This window comes from Gallinula chloropus, assembly GCF_964237585.1.
Source record: "Gallinula chloropus genome assembly, chromosome: 3".
Lineage (NCBI taxonomy): Eukaryota > Metazoa > Chordata > Aves > Gruiformes > Rallidae > Gallinula > Gallinula chloropus.
This window is the reverse complement of record NC_140087.1, coordinates 20,281,015-20,302,445: the sequence shown is the minus strand read 5'-3', so window position 1 is coordinate 20,302,445 and position 21,431 is coordinate 20,281,015. Positions and strand designations below refer to the sequence as shown.

At 41.4% G+C, this 21,431-nt stretch overlaps 1 protein-coding gene across 1 annotated transcript in view; it reads right to left on the bottom strand.

Moving 5' to 3' along the window:
* The window catches only part of MDN1 (midasin AAA ATPase 1), a gene marked incomplete at its 5' end in the record, with an annotated part of 96,647 nt that extends 76,200 nt beyond the window's left edge, over positions 1–20,447 (bottom strand). The window contains 15 exons of the mRNA XM_084261582.1: positions 162–222; positions 333–481; positions 1,019–1,131; positions 2,209–2,304; positions 2,995–3,076; positions 4,103–4,296; positions 4,467–4,581; positions 5,095–5,198; positions 6,666–6,797; positions 8,085–8,297; positions 10,266–10,458; positions 10,537–10,644; positions 12,149–12,373; positions 13,001–13,227; positions 20,349–20,447. Of these exons, the coding sequence (XP_084117708.1) occupies positions 162–222; positions 333–481; positions 1,019–1,131; positions 2,209–2,304; positions 2,995–3,076; positions 4,103–4,296; positions 4,467–4,581; positions 5,095–5,198; positions 6,666–6,797; positions 8,085–8,297; positions 10,266–10,458; positions 10,537–10,644; positions 12,149–12,373; positions 13,001–13,227; positions 20,349–20,447 (2,111 nt within the window). The remainder of the gene's footprint in view (positions 1–161; positions 223–332; positions 482–1,018; positions 1,132–2,208; positions 2,305–2,994; positions 3,077–4,102; positions 4,297–4,466; positions 4,582–5,094; positions 5,199–6,665; positions 6,798–8,084; positions 8,298–10,265; positions 10,459–10,536; positions 10,645–12,148; positions 12,374–13,000; positions 13,228–20,348) is intronic.
* Positions 20,448–21,431: the final 984 nt, after the last annotated feature.

Sequence of the window (21,431 nt, the reverse complement as noted above, 5' to 3'; positions counted from 1 at the left end):
GTTTCTGCATGCAAACATGTTCAAGCCACTTAGGTTACTATGAAACATATGCATGTCTTAGAACAAAGTCTTTGACAGTACAACTTAACTTGCACTAGAAGCTTGTTCTGATACTGCCAATTTGTTTTGCAGAAGAGACAAAACAGTAACCAGTGACTCACCCCCCTAACAAATCTGCCGTGTCACTTTGTTGGTTCATGTTGATAACTCTCAACTGGTGTCCTTAAAACAGAAATAGAAAGCACCATCAACTTGTGGGTTGTTTTGGGGGATATTTTGTTGCTGTTTAAATTGTCTTCATGTAAATTAATCTTCACGCTTTATTTATTTACCTGTAATATGAGCGAGGTACTGAACAGTTGAGGTTTTGCCAGTTCCTGTTTCACCAACTAAAAGCACAGGCTCTCCTTTAACAACACAAACAGCAAGCTGTTCAATCAATACTGCAGATGGCCGTGTGGCAGCAAAGGTTTGTTTGGCTCTGGAAAAAAAAACAACCCAACAAAGAAAGCTATTCAAACCCAAGATATATCAAGGAGCTCATTTTAAATTTACCTTTATTATTTTGAGAGGAGCAGGTGAATTTAGGATATTTTGGTTTAAATTAAAAAATAGAGGTCTGGAAAAAAAGAATTCTCAAAAGAAAAACCCAGAAACTCAGCGTTTAAAAAAAAAACTTCTTGTCAGTGGAGTTAGTGTAACATACTACAAGATCCCTCTTTACAAGATAGATTCGATAAAAAAATCCATAGATATGGATCTGTGGTGCTCTAAAGAAACTATAGCTCAAAAGAAGCTGAAAATCTCCATGCTTTGGCTGCCAGAAGCGTGATGCAATCAAGCTTGAAGATACACAAAGAAAAGCTCACATTACAAGAGAAAAATTCATCACATTCCTTTCAATAGAGCCAGATTATCCAATTTGCAGGGTTTTTTTAAAAATCCTGTGTGAGTTTCAATCTACTCTACTCCTCTACAGAAATACTTTGATTGGCGTGGGAACTCCAAGATACTCCACCTTCGTACAGAGAGGGTTTGGGTTTGTTTCCTCACGAGCTGCACTCTTCCGACAGAGACTTCTTGTTCCCGTATTAGAATTTCTGGTTTGTAGAGTTCACAAAAGAACTCCACCTGCAAAGAAAGCACCAACATTTCCAATAGCAACGCTCCTCACAACATCACATTAAGAAGAGTCATGTTATGCTACCAGTACCACTTTGCAGCAAGCTAATTTTTCAGGGTAAGATTTTATATTTTGCAAGTTTTACACACTCATCACCTCAAGTACTGAAGGACTCTAGAAACATTATTCTCTCTACAAACACCACCTTTCCTTTTAATAGCTTGGTAATGGGTCTATGTCATTATATTTCTGCTTTGTGTACTTCCATGGTAGTTCAACTACATAAACTTGAACCTGGGAACAGTTATATTTAATAATCCAAGCTCCCTCATACCCACCTTGGTGAATACCTCTGTGTAAAAACCAGTATTTTGCCATTGGCAAAAAATTCTACATTCCTGTATTGAAATAAAGCAAAGGAAGGACAAACAGGGAAATCCATAAAAGTTTCAGGGATCCAGCTATCAAGTTTTTCGGTCTTAAAGTAACAAAGGAGGGACTGTTCTTTGTAACCGATCTTCTATAGTCAGAAATAAACTAGATCATTACTTTGTCAGCTAACTCAACTATTTATATAAAATGCTACTAATATACTAGGCTCTAGAAAAGGTGCTTGGTTTTGGAATCAATGATTACAGAAATAGCAAGGAAGATTATGTTTCTCTCTGATCTCTTTGTTGAAGTGATTAAAGTTCACTGTAACCACCAAAAAAAGGCATTCTTTACTACTCTGTGCATCTGGCAGCATCACTTGCTTAGACAACTGTGCTGTTCTAGCTCCGCAATCCTCCTTCTGCCCCATGTAGTCATGTGCAATCTGCTCTAAAACAGGTTCAATAAACTTTCAGGGCCAAGGGGGTAAGGTGGGGGGAGGGAAGGGGGAAGGAACAAAAACCATCCAGCTAAAAATGACATAGGAGAAAAACGTAGATGCCAGGATAATACAGAGAGCAAATGAGTGTTTGGGACAGACAGATGAGCATAATTTTAAGAAAAATAGCAGAACACATTTAATGACTAAAAAAAAACCCCACAAGTTACAGAATATTACTAATAAACATCATGTTATTTATAGCTCAACATACCTTTTTCTTAGAAATGTTTAGTTTAGTTCCAATAATTTTTGCCATTTTCTGTCTACTCCCTTGGTTGGACAACATAGCTGTGAAACAGTCCAATGCCTGTCAAGGGGAAAACAAAACAATTTCTTCAATGCAAGTGTTGTACAGTGTGATCTGTCAAGCATCATCTTAAAATTTACATGAGCCTGAATCCAATTCAGCCACAGTAAATAAAATTAATTCACTCCACATATGGAATCAAACAATGGAGTTCACAAGTATGTAGTAACAATGTCTAAACTCTAATGTAGTGGGTTTCTACTGAGAGCACAAACTCTTCAACTCAGTCACAGAAGGTATATTTAGAAGAATGAGCCAAAATTGAAAAGGAAGTAACTTGTCAGATTTCATGTCCTAAAACTGCCTGACTGATGTGCATTCAAAAAACGCCAAACATGGAATGTAAATTGACATTCAGGAATGTAGGAATGAAGCCTCAAATGAAAGAGATCTTAAAACTTTTACTCTTGGTCAGACACAATCCCAGCTCATATAATTCAAAATTATGTGGCAGCATGGTGTTTGTAGGGCAGCAGTAAGTCTGGATTGGCTTTAAGCACATTACTGCAAACAACTTTCCCAGTAGCACGGAAAGCCTCTCAGAGATGGATTACCAACATGCCAACTACAATCCAATTGCTTTGGATGAAACTAAAATTCCAATCTCACATTCCAAATTAGAGCATTTTAAGATTTGTGAGACAGTGCTAGAATCTACATAACCAGTTTCTGGATCAAGTCTTACCGCACCTCCTGAAAAATATTCACTGCCATGGTTGAAGAATTACTGTCAAAGTTGTAAGCAATCCTGCTGCACCAGTTCAGTAAGTCTCTGAAAAAAAAATTAAAACAAATTTGTTAGAGTCAAGCCAGAGTGCACAGCACCTTCTTTAACGTTCAGCTTAGGCCATTACATCATCTTTTGTCAATGCTGTACACAGAAAGACACAGAAAAATAGGGTGCTAATTCTAAAGTATAGCTGAGCACATAAAGACCAACAGCGTTACTTTCAGAGAGGTTGCTTAGGAATAAATACATCCTCCATTAAACCATAAAGTAATTATGAAATTGATAAAAAGAAAAGCAGCCAGATTTTCATCCAGAATGGTATAAAAAGCTATTTGATACACTGGATTCCTTATCAACACCAAAATCTTCCTAAAGGCAAGAAAAATAAGCGCCTAATTAAAAAAAAAACAACTGCTTAAAATTAATGGCATCCTTATGCCTCACAAGTGTATTAGGTACTACCCACACCTAGTATTTACTCATTCACCAAGCACTACTGGTTACAGAAATTCCCTGAGTAGAATTGACATTTAGTATGAGAGATTGAAATAATTTAACATCAAGCTGCTTTTCATCATCAAAAAACCCCCTGAAATAGTATGGTACAGATCTGGCTATTTTCAGCCATCTGTAAGTTAGAATGTTGCAAGTATCTAGACAAGTAAATATATGCCACAGCTGAATACATTATCTTCTAGTTATTGTGAGAACATTATACACTACATTTCAGGTTTTTTAAATAGAACTGGTATTTTGTGTTAAAAGGGATTGAGAAATCAGTAATATCCATATGGGCTGATACTAAGTCTGCATTGCATACGATTAAACCCACACTTTTTCCTTAAACTGGGAAGGAAAATTCCTGCAACCAGGAATTCCTAAATAATTCAAGTTGAGATCGTTTTAAAAGATATGTTAATCATTAGTTTAAAATAAAAAAAGTTTTTCCCAGTTTTCATGAAATTCTGGCAATTTTTTAAAAAATTAAGAAAAATAACAAAGATAAATCCTTCTTCCTCTGTCAGCTGACTAAAATTTCCTTCCAACAAACATATAAGAAAACACAACCTTAGAGATAGTTCTCGTCCTTCCAGATTGGGTTTTTTATTTTCTGAAACGGATTCTGATGAATCTTCTGGTATGTGCCTAGAGACAGAAGCACTGTTTTCTGATGCCTGATACTTGTCTCCTGTAAGGTGAATGTAAATGTCTAGCAAGTGATCAGTTACAGCAGCAAGCTTGGGGTATTTCCTTTGAAGAACCTGAAACAAACAAAATCTTTATTAGCACTGGAGGGAAACCACCAGGCCCCCTCAAATTTCAGATTTGTCCTGCTAATTTTTAAGTAAATAGGCAGTTTGTCAGAAAAAAATGTTACCATTAATTGAAACAATTATTCTCATGCGACAATAGAGCAATACACACACTGTACCTCCTTCAGTTCTCCTTTACTCATGTTATCCAGATGTATTTTGGTCCAGTATTTGTCCAAAAGAGCAGCATGGCTGTTTTGCTGCCTGTACCAACCTCCACCACAACTAAATATCCTAAATGAAAAAACCAGGAAGAAACACAGCATATAGTGCCTTGCTGAAGAACTGAACATTTTTGGTGCATTCCCATGCAGAGAGCATGTTTCACCCTGCTGCTACAGCGTAACACCTATGCACAGATCAGCCACTGTGCCAGTGTACTGTCACACACCCTACCTTGCCTAGCTCTGCTTTTCATATTATGGGTTCATTTATCACAATGTTCAACCCTGTAGTGCCCAATCTCCTTGGATATACTTACAGAAAGACAACTGACAATAAGTCCATCAGAAGCGACATACAGAATCCTTTGTAAAAGGAGAAACCTGACAGCCTGGGAAATAACTTCCACAAATCCTAAAGGATCTGCAACTATTGCAGAGAGACAGGTAAAGCATATCCAGTCCTTGTTCCTTCCACAGTCTTTCCCTAATTTTTTTCCTCATTCTTCAGGCTCAGAGTCCTTTCCATCATAATTTGTTTTTTATATATATATTCTATATATGTGTTCTATACCATAAAACCTACCTTCTGGTTGCAAAAAACTGGAATCCTGATGCTACTTTTAAACAGTCACCACGACCAGGAATCAGCAATTCTTTTTTTTCCAAAAGAGGAATCAGCACAGAGATCTGAAAAGAAGAAAATTTATAAAAGTTTGGGGGTTTTTTGTGAAACTATGCCAGACAACACCCCCATCCACACTCATTTCACTCTTGAGATGCTAGAGCACTTCCAGTGAGCACCACTACATTGTCAGCCACTGCCATTCCCACAGTTCCAAGCGATGCTTACAGGAATTGCAGAGCCCCCAGTAATTTTAATCATCAGTGCAGGTTACAGGTGTAATGCTTCCCTATCCTAATTCTCCTGTATCCAGATTTAATGATACAAGAACGCAAATGACAGTCTTTAAACTGGAAGACTAAATCAAAACGATTTCTTTTGAATTCTGAAATTACTATACACTTTCACATCAGAAGCCTTATTTTCTTTACCTGCCTGAACCAAGATGACCCACATCTTAAAGATGTCATTCTCAGACATCAGTAGTTTCCAGTGTATACCCTGCCACCCCCAGGAGAATTTGGTACCTATTCAAAGAATCTATCTTTCCATGCAGAAGGACAGTACTAGTGGTGGAAGGAAAAGAGGGAGGTAGGACCACAACGATCCCTCCCAGCACAGAGGGAGGCAAGCACAGAGACTTTGATATGGAGAAAGGAGACAAGATGCCTGCAGGGAAGAGCTGAATAATGGGAGAGATGAATGCAGGATACTACTCATGGCATGCTTATGATGACTGCAATGAGCTGAGTCCTCAGAAGCAATAAGTGTGTGACACTCTGGCAGCGAAAAACTGTCTAGTATACACAAGTAGTATTTCTTGGCCTTCTTAAAAATTCCCTATGTTTCAGAAGCCTAGAAGCCAGTAAACAAGCTGTCAGGTTATTCACACAAAGGATGCTTTACAGAACAGATATGAAAGAAAGCAGCTATCTGCAGAATGTCCATGTCTCCTATCCAGCAAAACATGTCTGTGACATTGTTCTTGCAGGAGACATGATTTCAGCAGCCATTACTTCAGAAGAGGATGACAGTAACTAGTCATTCTGGAGCTAAAAACAGGAAATCAGTTAAAAACCTATACTGCTTAATGTAACAACATTTTATATCCAAGCCAGAGGTAAGAAATACGTAAGGAAAAAAAATTCCAACCGCCCCCCAAAAACCCACAACGAACACTAAAAAAAGACCCCAGCCAACCACTTATTAACAGCACGACTCTAGTATAGTGATGACATTCTGTGGTGTTTGGGGCCACCTTTGTTTTCAAATATTAAAGCATGTTTGGAAAGACACGCAGTTCATTATCAGTGTCAATTTAAATCTTCAGTGAAATTTGGAATCAACAGCAGCGCCACGACTGCCTTAAAACAATGACAAAAAATAATGAGCGTGCTGATATGGGAACAAAGACAGATTAATTCTTTCTAACACCTTTTAAAGAGAGTTCTGCGGCAGCATGCATGGTGATTGGATCCAAAAAAGTTCTGGCACAATCTTTAAAGGCAGTACTTTGCAGTGAATGTACATACCACATCCAGAGGAGCATAATCAATATCCTCCAGAAGTACCCAGTGACCTTTGGTAACGGCTTGTGTCAAGGTTCCAGGCTGCCATACAAACTCGCCCGGTACATCTGTGCAACGGTACATACCAAGCAGTGTCTACGATGGAAACAATCAGTATATTAGAAACCTGTTCATGACATCCCTTAAAGACTCAGAGTAAAAAAAACAGCAACCAAACAAAAAGACCCCTTACAAAAGTCTGTATATAAATAACACTTACTTAGCCTTCACATTACTAAACAATACATCTGGTAATTTGTGCCCAGCATTTTAATGTAAATTTTATTTTACACTTTTTTAATTAAGAAGCTTCACCACTCCACATCTATGATAATCTAACTGAAACATAATAATTGAAATGAAACATGTAATTGGAAGTAAATTTAGAGCTGTGCCACTATACTTAACAATCAACAGAATTGCATACAAAGCTGCCTAGGGTGGCACTGAACTTTATTTTACAGTTTTGAAAAGCCAGTGACTAAGTTACTAAAAGGAACTGTAAAACAAGTTATTATAGAGATGCAACACTGGACTGATTTTGTAACTCCCACGCTTAAGCATTCCCTAAATAATTAAGTTTACGGGTTTGCTGCTACATACATTGTACCTTGAACTTTTCCTTAAAATGGTGGTCTTACTAGTGTTCATGAAAAACACTTGTATGAAGAACAGTTTCATAGAACAGCCATTTTCACCATCTTGCATGTAAAAAAAAAAAAAAAAAGGGCTTCTGCATGCTAATAAAACCCCCTTCAGATAGCAGTTCTGGTAGATATTAACCACCTTGAAAATCTAAATAACAATTTAAGCCAAGCAACATAACTCAATTCAAACTTAATTATATATGCAAAACAAGATGAATGTGAAATTATCTTCAAGTCTGGTTTTATCTCTACAGGTAGAGCTTGACCACTGTTATTTAAGTGGAAGTGTCCTCAATATTGGAGGATCTTACTTCATGTCCCACCTTCACCACAAAAAAAAACCCCTAGCATCAGCTCACTTAGTAAACTGAAATAAGTCTCCATATAACCTTTGGCACCAGCTTCAGTCATTTCAGGATTTTTTTTGTTTCAATAGATAAATTAAAGAAATGTAATTAAAAAAATAATAGGGCTCTTCCACATAAAAAACCCAGATAAAACATCATTTGAATGAAACAGATACAGCACAATTAAACACAGAATTTAAGACCTACTGAAGCTTAACTGTGATTTTTTTCTTTACATTTAGCTAGTCTCATCAATACTAAGACCAATATTACAGAGCTAGGGGTTGCGGGGGCCTTTGGGTAAAAAGATTATTTTATTGGAAATTAAATCTATGGTTTAATTAAGAATTACGTCTGCACATCCAACCATAAAACAACTTCACGATTACCTTACTATCAGTTTGATCCCCAAGTTGGACTTTCAAAATGTGAGGAGGCTTTGATCTTCCCGTGACAGCTGCTAAATACTCAATCAAAGAAGTTTTGCCACATCCTATTGGTCCTTCTAATAAAACAGGTCTCTGATATGCTACAGCAATAGCAAGGTTTTGAAGATTTGTGGAAGCAGATTCAACCAAAACAAAACTGCTGGTAGTGTTTTCCTGGTCAAACATCAAATTAGTAACATAATTATTACACTGAAATTGTTACCATTTTTCCTTTCTTTACAGGTTGTACAGCACAGAACAATTAAGAAAGGGAGCCTGACAACTAGCAAGTTTGGCCTGCGGATCTGTCAACACATATCAAATAAAATAAAAATTCCTAAGCCTGTATTTAGTGACAGATATTAAAACAGCTTTCATCAAAAACCTATTATAGGTGAAACACTTAATAAAGTGTATGTACAATCCGTTCCCAAAGGGAGTTCACACTAAGTTGTCAGTACAGGTATAGTAACTATTCAATCATAACACATGTCAATCAAATACAATTCGCAATATAAGTGAAATTAAGTCATGAATGGATCCAAGTCATGGGACAAATCAAACAGCAGTTAGATACAGACGATGCAAATATGAATATTAACTGTTTTGTTTACTTCTTTCTCCACAGGCCAAAGTATATCATCGTTAAACTCAGTGCATGAAGGTAAAGATAAAAATAGTAGAGTAACATCTTTATTTTATTCAAAATGCAATGAATGAAGTTTATTGAATGGTAGTTAATCAATGCTACAGATGCTCTTGAAATATTTTGACTCTCCTACAGTCACATAAATACATTAAGTACTTAAACATCAATATATGGCACAAAAAAATAACAGTGCTTTCCCGCCAAGAGGCATAGGGAGAAGAAATCAGAGCACATACTGCACCAAAACAAGTTACTAGTATTTAAGTTTGATCATCTTATCAGATACAGTTTCGTGTACTTCTCCACGAGGGGAAAGCAGGCACTTAAAAACTAGCACAGTTACCAGTTTGCTCCTACCTCTTCATCAGACCTACTCAGCTGTAACTGGAACCTCCCCAGCACAACTGGAACTACGCTGTATGCCAGATCAGTGAAATACTTGTGGCTATTAGAGAAAATAAGACCTTGTCTTTTGGGGATGTTTCTTCCTTCTGAGCAACCTTTCAGCAATCCAGTTTATAGCATGGCCTAGCTTCAGCACCAGTGACAGTAAGGAGATTCCTACTCCACTGCTAAACAGCCCAACAGTTTCCCCTGCTGCAACGAATTTCAAACTACACCATCAATCCTATAAAAAAAACCCCTAGAACACAGTCAATTCAACTAGAGAAGTTGGGTAAAGGTGAAGAATTCAGGAGGAAATTCCTCTTCCCTCCCTTCTGATTCTCAAGAAATCCTGGGTATTGGCAGTCGTCATTCATTTCTATGTCCTTCATTTGTGGATCAATGGCACAAAATTCAATAGAAACACTCAGCTAAGAGCTAAAACTGTACCTAACTGAAAAAAAAACAGTCAAGAATGCTGGCTGCAGCTACAAAGAACCCAAACAGTCAAATATTAACAGGATCCCAAGAAAAAAGGTAAACACTGTTTGTGCAAACATTTCACTTCAACTGGCTTCCTAAAACTGTAAGGCACTGAATTCTGCATTACACTTCATTCCAGTGAAGGTTTTGCTCACTTCCTCTCCTTCCTTCTGTGTTCCAGAACCAGCAGCCGCAGCCTCGTTGTCTTTTGTTTTAAGACAACTAAGAGTATGTTTGGAGGGCTGTCTGTAAGGTATCTGTATAGCCCAAAAAAATCTACTTCACCCAAGTAAAAGCAACTGTACCAGACCCTGGCTTTACTCAGCTATGGAGTACAACCCCAACTAGGACTGGAGATACTATGTAGGGCTAAACACTCTTCTGTAGCATGTTCGTAACAACCACCACATGAAGGTAAGAAATGAGGAGCAGTATTAAGCCTTCATTGCTTCATCCCACTGCAGTGCTTCTGTGCTGTGTTCAGTGTCTGAACCACCACATGTCTAATTATGCAACTGCAGCTGACAGCACACACCAAGAAAGCTAAAGATCCACACATTACCCATCGTATCTCAATGCTATTTAAGCAGGGAATAACTGCACAGGCTTAACCCTGGGATACATACCTGCTCTCCAGAAACAAGCTGTACTCTAGGCAGCACAATACCACATACAGCTACCACATTTGCAGACAGGTCTCCTGATACAATATGTCCTTGTGTATATTGCAGTTCTTTCTCCTTTTGCCAAAACGAGGAGTCTGGATTGGCCAAAACAAGGGCTTGTTCCACATTCTGCAGCTGAGATTCTTCCAGCAGCCTGTGAAATCCACATTTATTAACTCAACTGAAAGCCAGCAACATAAAACAGGTGTTCCAAGATTTTAAAAGTCCTTACTTTAATCTAAAATGTATCAGCTCCTCAGGATTGAATATCTTCTTCAGGAAAGATAATTTATGCTCATCATTCATGCATGTAACCAGAGCAAGACAGTTTGAAGTATACCTAAAAGTTATATTTTGAACAAAACATGTCAAAACACAGTTTTAAGACATTTATTTTGACATTTGTCAATTACAAAACAAAATACCAAGTTTGGAAAAAACATGCAAACTTTCTTCACAGATACTATTTTAGTGCTATGTTTAACATTCTTTAAGATTAGAGAAATATCTCAAAACTCAGACAAACAATTCCATTGTGGCATACTTGACCAACTTGCTAACCTTCCTATGAAGGACTGAATAATCAACAGAAATATACAGAAGGAGAACACTTTCCCAAATAAATGAAGGTAAAAATATGAGCAATGAAAACTATGTTTTCTTTGCCTGATTTTTTCCTTCTCCTACCATTTCCCATTCCAAACCTCTTTCTATTTCATACTGTTTCTAAAATAACCCTAATACAATGAACTCAAGACTCAGTGCCACAGGAACCCAACACTCTCAAGTCTTAATTTCATTACTATATAAAACTGTCATGCAACAAAAGGACATTTAATACAAAACATAAAACATTTTTTAGTTGTTACTCCACGCTTTTTACCTGCCAAGAACAAAACTTTCAATGAGCTTGACAGCAGAAAAACAAACAAAAAACCAACAAAAACTTGCCAGAAGAAGATTGATTGAGGACAAAATTAGAAGTCAGCTTATTCACTTATTTAAGATTATTAGCTGAAGACCAGGTAAACCAATTCCAGTCAATAAATTAGAAATTCTATTTATTTTTCTAACACTATCTAAAGTATGTATCATCCTAAAGAGCTTCATAAACACTCTTGTTCCCACCCTTCCTAAATTACACACCTATATTTAAAACTATGTTACTAACGTAAAACTGGATTTATGTTAAAAAAAAGACTATTAAAGAGCTTTTTTTAAAAATAAGTAACAGTGCTATCAACAGTACTACTCACATAAGGTAGACTACGTGACTAGGCTGAAGCCCTGCAGGCAGACACCTAACACACACCTGAACATGCAAAGTTTGCAGGTCAATCAGGAAGCACAGCTTGGTAAAGCAAGATTTACAATGAGCGAGATGTCTATAGACAAGCAGTAGAAAAACCCCAACAATTAATCTCAAATCAATGCAGAATATATAATCATAATGCAAGTTGGAGTAGGAGTAGATTCATCCCTACTTTTTTCTAGGATAACGTGCTGAGCCAACAGGCTTACAGTCGAGCTGAAATGATAAATTCACCTTCGCCCAGGAATCCAGCTTTGGCAAACTGAAATTACTCAAGAAGATTCTCTAGACCATAGCTTTAAGCATGGCTAAGAACTACCCTGAGTTTCACTCTGGAACAGATCACTACAGCTTTCAAAAGATTAGCTAAGAAGCACAAATACAGACGCCATTGGTACAAACTCTTCTGGTATTATTTAAAGACTCATGTCTACCCACATATGAAAATCGATAAAACACAATTCAAGATACCAACACATCTTCAAATGGAGATGATTGGGGGGGGGGGGGGGTGTGTGCGTGTGTAACTTACCAACGAACTAAAGTGTCATGACTCCGTAGGAGTGGAATACACACACTCCAGTCCCACAATTCCCGGAAAACCGATTGCTCCTTTTGTAAAAACCTATAGGCTGCCTCCATGAGGTCCCGTAACTTCATTCGTCTGCGCCCATATCGGACTGTGCTTGCATCTGAGCTCTCCAGGAAAAGCCTCTGGAAAACTGGGGATGTATTCTTAAAATATCTTAAAGCGAATCTTTAGAAGAAAGAGAGAGAGAATGAGATGAAACACAAGACATCCAAGCCAGTTAAAAGGAAAACAGCCACTAATAAAAACGTGGTCCTGCAGCAGTAACTGACAGTATAATGAGAACTAAGGCCTGTATTTAACTTTGTCCACATTTGAGAAAGACAATCACTTCAGCTATCAGCTGACAACAGATACTTTACCTTATTAGAAATCATTGTTTAATTATCATGGGGAAATAATACTGCTCTTGGTAGTACTATTTCCCCATGGAAATCTCTCAAATTGCTCATTTACTTTAGAAGTAATACCAAATCCTTACTTATGCAGCTTTGTATTCTACTGGCCTACAGGTCTAATCTTAAAATGCAGATATTTTGATTGTGAGCAATTTTCATACCAACTTTTTGCTTTTCTTTTGAACATTAAGATGAAAATAACATCAGCTCTTACAACACAGTTTAAATAAGCTGTGTTTAAGACTCAAGTTTTCTAAATGGTTCTTTCAATTCAAAACACATTTGCTTCTCCAGGAGACAAACCAAATTGTAACACCACCTCTCATCACCAGGGAGCACAGGACCAGCAGTGTTCACGAAGTTCAAGCATCACCCAAGGAGACATCAGGTTACTCACGGCAATACATCAGGGTGGTCAGCAACCAGCTTGCTCATTGCTACACACAGCCGTTCATGCCGGTCGTGGTTGATCTGGCCACCAGCTCTAATGGCTTCTGCGTTTCTTTCCAACAAATCCAGCAGGATCGGCCGAACCTGGCGCCCAATCAGCAGGGTACATTCTTTATCTAGCAATAGCTGTGCTAACGTATCGAGGATGCACTGCCGATCCTGCTGAGTCCAAATCTAGAGGAATGGAAAATAAGAACAGGTTGAGTGGAAAATTGTTTGGAATTTTAACTTCAGAACGATTTATGCAGGATTCACAGTACATTTTACAGGAACAAATCTTTCAGAAAGCAGAAGGGTGTACTTACCTGACACAGCTCTCCACATTTAAAAAAAAAAGAGAAACAGAATGAATGACATAGAATGACACACTAAACAGGAATTACAAAAATGTCCCCAAATAATAAATTATATTTTACAGCTGAAATAAGGCAAATAATTTTTAATATTGTTTAAAAGAAAAAGTGGGAAAGCGTAACAATTCATACATCTTTGGTAACAGAATTCCCACTCATCTCAACCGTTTGGTCTTACGTGAGACAAACTATTTAAGAATCCGAGTTCTAAAAAAGCTTGAGGTGCATCATGTTCACTATATCCTCTCAAAAAAGAAGCATTCAATCAATCATGGTCATAGCATTATTTCCATATAGCAATTATTGTGAGCAATGCTCTTAAGAAGAGGCAACATATGTCTGCAGTTTTGAAGTTGAGATTTATTTGTTTACATTAATAGACATTGTCCTCTAGTGCAAAACAGAGCATTAGGCTTTAGAATAGATGGAAAACATACTCACATCTGCTAGGAAAAAAAGGAGGAAAAAAATCAAACAAAAACCCACACATGCACAACCACCACAACCTTCCTAACTTTGTTACTGAAGAACAACCATCCATTTCTTCTGTCTTATACCTAAATTTTTCCTGTGTCTGAGCTCATGTTATTACCCAAGCATCTCTCCACTTCCAAAATGTTTAGCATATTATTAATTTTGGCTCATCAATAAACAGGATTATGACTTTACACTGTAGCAGTTTTGCTCTTAAGCCTGATGCTCTGTTCTCTGGGTCCTTGCAGAGGGAACCCTAATCCTATCAGGATTTTATCTTTCTTGGCACAGAGTTGTAGATACAGCTAGGCAAGGCAGCTTTCCAAACAAAGCAAGCACTTCCTACAGAAATAGTCTGTGATTCAGGTAGTCTTGGTTTAGCAACATGCACAGCCAATTTCTGCTTTTGAGAACTCAGGTAAAACCTGCTCCTGGGTCTGCAGATGGGATGCTTTCACTGTTACAAGATACACAGACTGCAGAGGTCCTATGTGTTGCCTTTGAAAGGGTGACCTCCTAAGGTTATACCACTGTCAACATCTTCCTAGAACACATGGGGACTTGTTCAAGTTCCAAGTCTCCTGAACTGGCAGAGGCATTAATTCCTAACAGCAGTAAGAAATCAGGGAAACTGCAGCATATACACTACAAACATCAAACCCATCACATTAATTGCAAACAGTTTCTTAGATGCTTGGCGTTGATTTTATTTTTCTTTTAACAAAACTTGAGGTAAGTTTATCTTCCTCTCATCTATCAAAGCAGCATCAAAAGTAATTTTTGAAGTGGAGCTGAAGGTCTGTATTCATCACAGTGCAAATAAGACACTGTTCATCACAGGGGATCAGATTTTTGAGTGGCAAAATGATTGACAAGCTCTTCAAAGGCAGCATGGCTCAAAAGAATTGGAGACAAACTCCACTGTAAAAAATAAAAAGTACCCTCAGTTTTCAAATTGATTACATCTTTGGCTACACAAACAAAGCACAACAGGGTGCTTAATTCATTAGCCAAAGCTTTCAATATCAAATAAAGGGAACATTTAGCAATAAAATAGTAAATAAATAACACGACTGACTCAGTAAAATTCTGTAGCTACATGACAACTGTACAACATATCCATGCCATTAGCAGTTCTGTGAGAGCAAGCAGTTTTCTAATAATTTTGTGTAGTACCCTTAGGAACTATAAAACTGTTCAAAACGTCACAGTGGCAATATTCTCATCCTACAAAGAGACCATATGTTTGATTTCAGGGCCTTTCAGAGTCTAAATTAAAATTTTTATGGAAGAAAAGCATACTGTCAGAGGGCTTTTTTAACTAAAGGTAGCTTTGTGAACCACCCAACTTCTGCCATCAGTAGCAAAGGGCAACTGATCTGAAAGCATTGATTCTAGCCTTCAAACCTGGGATAGCAGATCTGTAGCCACACTTCCAAACTACTGCTTTAAGAAAGCGTCACAAGTCTGTCTCTCCCAACACAGAGCATATACACACACTGTGTATCATTAATGAAAGGGACATTAAACAAAAGCACGGCTATGAGTGAGGCCTGGAGTCAAACACGATCCCGGGTGCTCCTCGAGCGGCCTGCTGCACTCCTCCTTCCCAACCCACGCAGTACATTCACTCAGCACTCAGAAGGTACAGAAATCTTTAAGAACCTCTTTAATCCAAACCCAAGAATACTAAGAAAAAGGATCACAGCAAGAAACAATGTGGGCTCACGTGAAAACCACATTTCTGACTGTGGCTCACAGGTTTTCACAGAACGTTGTGCCATACATAGACTGAACAACGGGACACTTCCAAGGAGCTGGAGGGCAAGAGCCAAGCATGGGAAATCCTTCTAACCCCGCAACAAAGGATCACATGTTCTCTGTTCCCTCACACAACAGCTCCATCGCTGCATGATTGTACAGCAATCAATTTGGCAAGATGATCCAAATTAATCCTTCTTTCAAAGTCTTTCACTGGGTGGGAAAGTTGAACGGATTTTCCACATCAGCACATTCAGGGCAAGAAAAGCAACAGAAAGGTGTTGCTTGGCTTTGGGAACACGCTAAAAAAGAGAAGGACCACTCTTTTTGGCAGCTGTCCAGTTCAGTAACAAAGCAAAACATGAGCCTGCACTCTTCTTTTAACTCACCTACTTAAAGAAAAAACTAAAATTAAAGAGGCTGGGTGATATGCAGTTTCACAAGGATAATGAAACAGCTTCAACTACCTGCAGAATAAGCTACAACTTCTTACACCCTGTCCAGCACATCATATTTGGTACAGTTGGACAGACAGCACATTTATGATGGTGAGAATGTTCTCTTCAGCTTGTATCAGTGTATTAACATACCATCTCTCTGTCACAGTTTAACCCAGCCAGCAGCGCAAACAGCCACACAGTTTGCTCTCTGTCTGCGCCCCAATGGGATGGAGGAGAGAATTCAAAAAAGAAAAGTCACAAGTTGAGATACAGACAGTTTCACAGGACTGAAAATTATGATGATAATGAAAAATACAAAACAGATTGAGCTGATGCACAACAGTACAATTTCTCACCACCCAAAGCCAATGCTCAGCTAGCTCCCAAGCCACACTGTCAACTCCCTAGTTAGATACAGGGTATGACATCACATGGTATGAAATATCCCTTTGGCCAGTTTGGGTCAGTTACCCTGGCTGTGTCCCCTCCAAGCTTCCTGGGCGCCCCTTGCCTTTTTGTTAGAAGGCCAGTGTGAGAAGCTAACCAGTCCTTGATTGCTTTCAAAACACAGCAGCACTACACTAGCTACTACAGAAAGCTAACTCTACCACCACTGAAAACAGGATGCGCCCAGAACTCCCATCTCTTCAAAAAATAGAAGCAGAAGATAAGAACACGCTCCAGGATTGAAGCAAAAGTGCAACATCCCTTCCCTTATCTGTAAAGCTACATGATCTAAAGCTGTTTTGGGTTTGCATGGCAAGGTTTGGGGGTGGGAGGGAAGGAGCCAGCAGGGCTGGTTTCTGCAAAAAGCTGATAGAAGCTTCCCCAAGTCCCACAGAGCCAATACCAGCCAGGCTCAAGGATGGACCTGTCACTGACCGCGGCCAAGCCAATCAGCCACAGTAACAGCACCTCTGAACATTTAAGTAGGAAAAAAAAAACCAAAATGCAAGCAGATGCTTTTTGCCACCAGAGAAGGGAGCAAGAGCTAAGAAACCATGCAGACACCAAGGTCAGTGAAGAAGGTGGGGGAGGAGGTGCTGCTCTGGTGAGAGAGATTCCTCTGCAGCCCATGGAGAGATGCCACACTGAGGCAGGTGGAGACATATGGTAGATGCTGTGCAATGATCTCTCCCTGTCCTTATCTCAACCCATAAGCCTCTTAGTAGATATTTTCTCTCCAGTCCAGCTGAGAAGGGAGTGATGGAGCAACTTTGGTGGGCATCTGGCCTCCAGCCAGGGTTAAACCACCACAGTCCTAATTAATTTTTCAAATAAAAAGCTGAAGTCGTATTTTACAGGGAAAAAAATAAAAATCAAAGCAGTCTGCCTTAGTTGCCAGGACATCAGGACATTTTTCTGACGGCCAATGAGTAGCTGGGTGAATTTGGGACAGCTAGGTCACCTCTTTTTTCCTATATTTATTTGAAAAAAATGAATAAAGACATTTCTCAACATCACATGGTAAGACTGAAGGGCTATAAATAAGAGCTTAGAGTTATTATTAAAACATTTTCACTCCTACATAGAAAAATGAAGGATATGAAGAATACCAAGATAAAACACCAACAGAATAGGTGATTCGCAATGGCATGCTCAAGATCTCCAGTTCACTTAGGATGGTTCCACAGACTTAAAAGAGGAAATACCTAAAAGGGTCAGGTTTTTTGATTTATCTTTCCATGTATGCAGAGGGGCAGATGTGAAGGACAGAAGTGAATATTTTTGCACTAAATTTCCATTCCTACTAACAGTCTAGCCTTCATATTAATGAACTTCTTTACTGAAATTACACCATCACAGGGAGCCAAAATACATGCATTTGCACAATATCTGCATTTGGAATGCTACACAGGAATGTTCTGATTCAAACAGACCTTTGTTAACACACAGAGCCAAAAGGACAATCCAGCAATTTGCAGAGCCCTACAGCTTAAATAGTTTGCTTAAATTATCAATAAAACAGGAAGGGTGGAAGCAAAGACTGTTTTTGAAAGCTTTTCATCCCATTTTCCTCACTAAGAAATTTACTGTACCTTTGCAGAGTTAATGGGATACAAATTCTTTAAAGAAAAGGCTCTATTTCTATTACACAGTGAAGCACAAGGGAACAAGATCTTCTGTCACCACATAAAGAGCACTTCACTATGAATCTCGGAAGACTGTTCCTTACTTCAGTTGTGGTCAAGTTTCATTCCCCTGTGCAGTAGTGAAGAAACAAGTCACCAGAAAGACACAGCAAAGCTACAGAGCAAAGCAAGCTCTCCATTTCCAGAATGCATAGTTCCCACATAAAGCAACTGCTAGGACGTCAGGTATGACGACTGGGGCCTGTCATTTAGTTGCAAGATAAACATGACATAATCCTATCTCTGCAGCTTCCAAGCTTATCATAGAACCATAGAATGGCATGGGTTGGAAGGGACCCCAAGGATCATAGAGCTCCAACCCCCCTGCCACAGGCAGGAACACCAACCTCCAGGCCTGGAGCTACACAAGGTTGCCCAGGGCCCCATCCAACCTGGCCTTGAACACCTGCAGGGACAGGGCATCCACCACCTCTCTGGGTAGCCTGTTCCAGCACCTCACCACTCTCTCTGTTAAAAACTTACCCCTAAGATCTAATCTAAACCTTCCTTCCTTTAGCTTTTATCCATTCCTCCTTGTCCTGCCATTGTCTACCCTTTAAAAAAGTTGATCCCCCTCCTGTTTGTATGTTCCCTTCAGGTACTGGGAGGCTGCAATGAGGTCCCCCCGCAGCCTTCTCTTCTCCAGGCTGAACAGCTTGGAAATAATAATTCCATTTCCAAAAGAATTTGTCGTGTTCAGATTGAATAAGTCTTTGGGGAGGCTGGTCTAGTGGATGGTGTCCCTGACCATGGCAGGAGGGTTGGATCTAGATGGGCTTTGAGGTCCCTTCAATCCAAAGCATTCTGTGATTCTATGATTAATGTGATGCTCCAGACTCTCTGCAGATAATCATTCTTTAGTAATTTCCACCTTGGAAGACCTGAAGCATATCTCAAAACAGACACCAGAAGGGAAAGGGCACAGTCTCTTTCCCAGTCCCAGATCTCGGTGACTCATTTCTGGTTCGCTACTCCATCTGTCTGCTACATCACATATCCACATCACCCCTCATATCTCTATTCCTCAGCTGTTTCTTTCTCTTGAATAGCAACTCTTCATCACCACTTCCCACCAATTAACATCAATTCTCCAACATCCAAATACACATTCACGTCAATTTTACTTTGATCCCGTGATTTGTAGCGACAGAAGAAAAAGCCATCTGTCTACCAACAGAGAACTCTTGACTACCAGCATGAAAGCCTTCTCCAACCATAACTAAGAGACAGTGATTCAGACTGCAAGCAAATCAACCAAAAAAACATGACGACTTGGATGGAAATCTTCAAACAACTGGGACACTTGCTAAATGCTCAAGCAGTAACACAAGATTTTGAGACCCTAAGTGTATAAGCAACTTGTGGCTTCAAAACCTTTATCATGGGTGGCATTAAGACCTGCTCCAGAGGCAGAAATGAGCTAGGCCTAAACTCTCCTCGAAGGCAGGTGTGCTTTCCAGCAAAGGCAGCCAAAGCACAGAACTGGAGAAAAAGAGGGGCATGTTTCCAGCACCACTATGGTTAAAAAAACCCCACAACCAAACAAAAAAAGCAGCAGCAAACTGTAGAAAATGAATTTCTCTGTCTTTCTGCCCCACACGCTGTTTTAAGGCAATTGAATGAGACACCCAAATAGCATCAGTCACAGTGCTAAGGGACGGGACACGGTGCCTCGGCGCTCGCTCACAACATGCCACCTCCCGCTGCCATGCGCTCAGAGCCGCCCTAAGAGACACGAAAAACACTGGGAATTTTAACGGCGGGGCAAAATGCCTCCCCTCGGGAAGCGCGACAGGAGGGGTACCGGGGGGCAGGAGAGGACCGACCCAACAGTGCTCCGCTCGCACAGCGCTAAAGGGGCGGGGAGAAGAAACCCCAACAAGCGGAGACACAGAGAAAGGGAGGGGAGAAGGAGGAAAGTTGCTCCCGCAGTCCGGCCCCGCCGGCCGCCCGAGGACGAGGGGGCGGAGGGGCCGTCAGGCGGCGCGGGCGGCAGACAAAAGCTGCCGAGAGGAGATGGCGGCGCGGGAGGGGGGAAAGCAGCACGGCCCGTTCCATTCCCTCCCTGGCGCAAGACCCGCCGGGAAGGAGGGAGGAAGGGAAGGCGCCCGGGGGCCACCCCGATCCCCGCTCACCTGCTTCGCCAAGAACCTGCTCAGCTCCGCGCTGCTCTTCTCGTTCCTGCGCGCCACCAGCTGCAGCGGCTCAGCCAGGCGGAACCGCAGGTCCGCCATCCTGGGCCGGCGGAGCGCGGGCGGCGGCTGGGGAGAGCCGCGGGAGCGGGGACAGGGCCGCGCAACCCACCGCCGGCGCTGGCGCACACCGCGCGGCACGTGGAACGCGAGACGGGCTGGCAGCCCGGCACCTACTTCCGCTTCGTCGTCACTCGCCCGCGACGCTGCAAGGAGGAGGATTCATAAGGCCCCACCTCTCGCATGCCACCGCCCACACGGCCGGGTGTCTGCCGGGAGCCCCGTTGCACGCCGGCAGCTGTAGTCGGCCAGAAGCCGCCCCCTCCGCGGAGACTGGTGCTACCGCTGCCGCCGCTCGGGAGCGGTGTTGACCTCTCCCGCTTTCTGCCGGCGCTGGGCGGTCGCGCCTGTTGCGAACTCGCCCTGCCCTGCCACGGGGTTAGCTGCCGTGGGACTCGCCCCTAGCAGGCCCGGCCAAGCGCCGGGGCAGGTCGGTTGCTTTGAAGCCTTTTAGATCTGGGTCGCGGCACCCGCCGCAGGAGCCCCGGCCGAAAACGAGCGCGGGCGTTGACTAGCCCAAGCAGGCGGCTGAGGCTCGGGAGGGAGGCCGGGGTTGCGTTACTGCTTTTCACGCCACCGTGCTTACGAGGCCCGAGCGGGAATCTCAGGTAGTAGCGACGCTTCTGGGAGAGCCTGACAGCGGGCTCGCTGGGGAGCAGGAGCCGGCCTTGAACCTCGAGCTCCCCGGGAGAGCCATCGGCGCTGCCTCACGCCCTCCCCCGCCCCGCACCAGGTGGGCGAACACGCCAGTCCTGCGGCTCTGCCGTTCAGCGCAGCCTCCCGCGGCCGCCCCTCTCCCCTTTCCCCCCGCCGCAGGCTTTAGCGGAGGGCACCGGGCTGCGGGACCGCCGCCTCTCGGCCGGACCCTCTGCCCTCAGGCAGGCGAAGGGGTGAGGAGCGCTGCTCGCCCCGCCCAGAGCGCCGGGGCGCCGCAGCTTCCCGCGCTGGGATCCGAGCGGCTGAGGT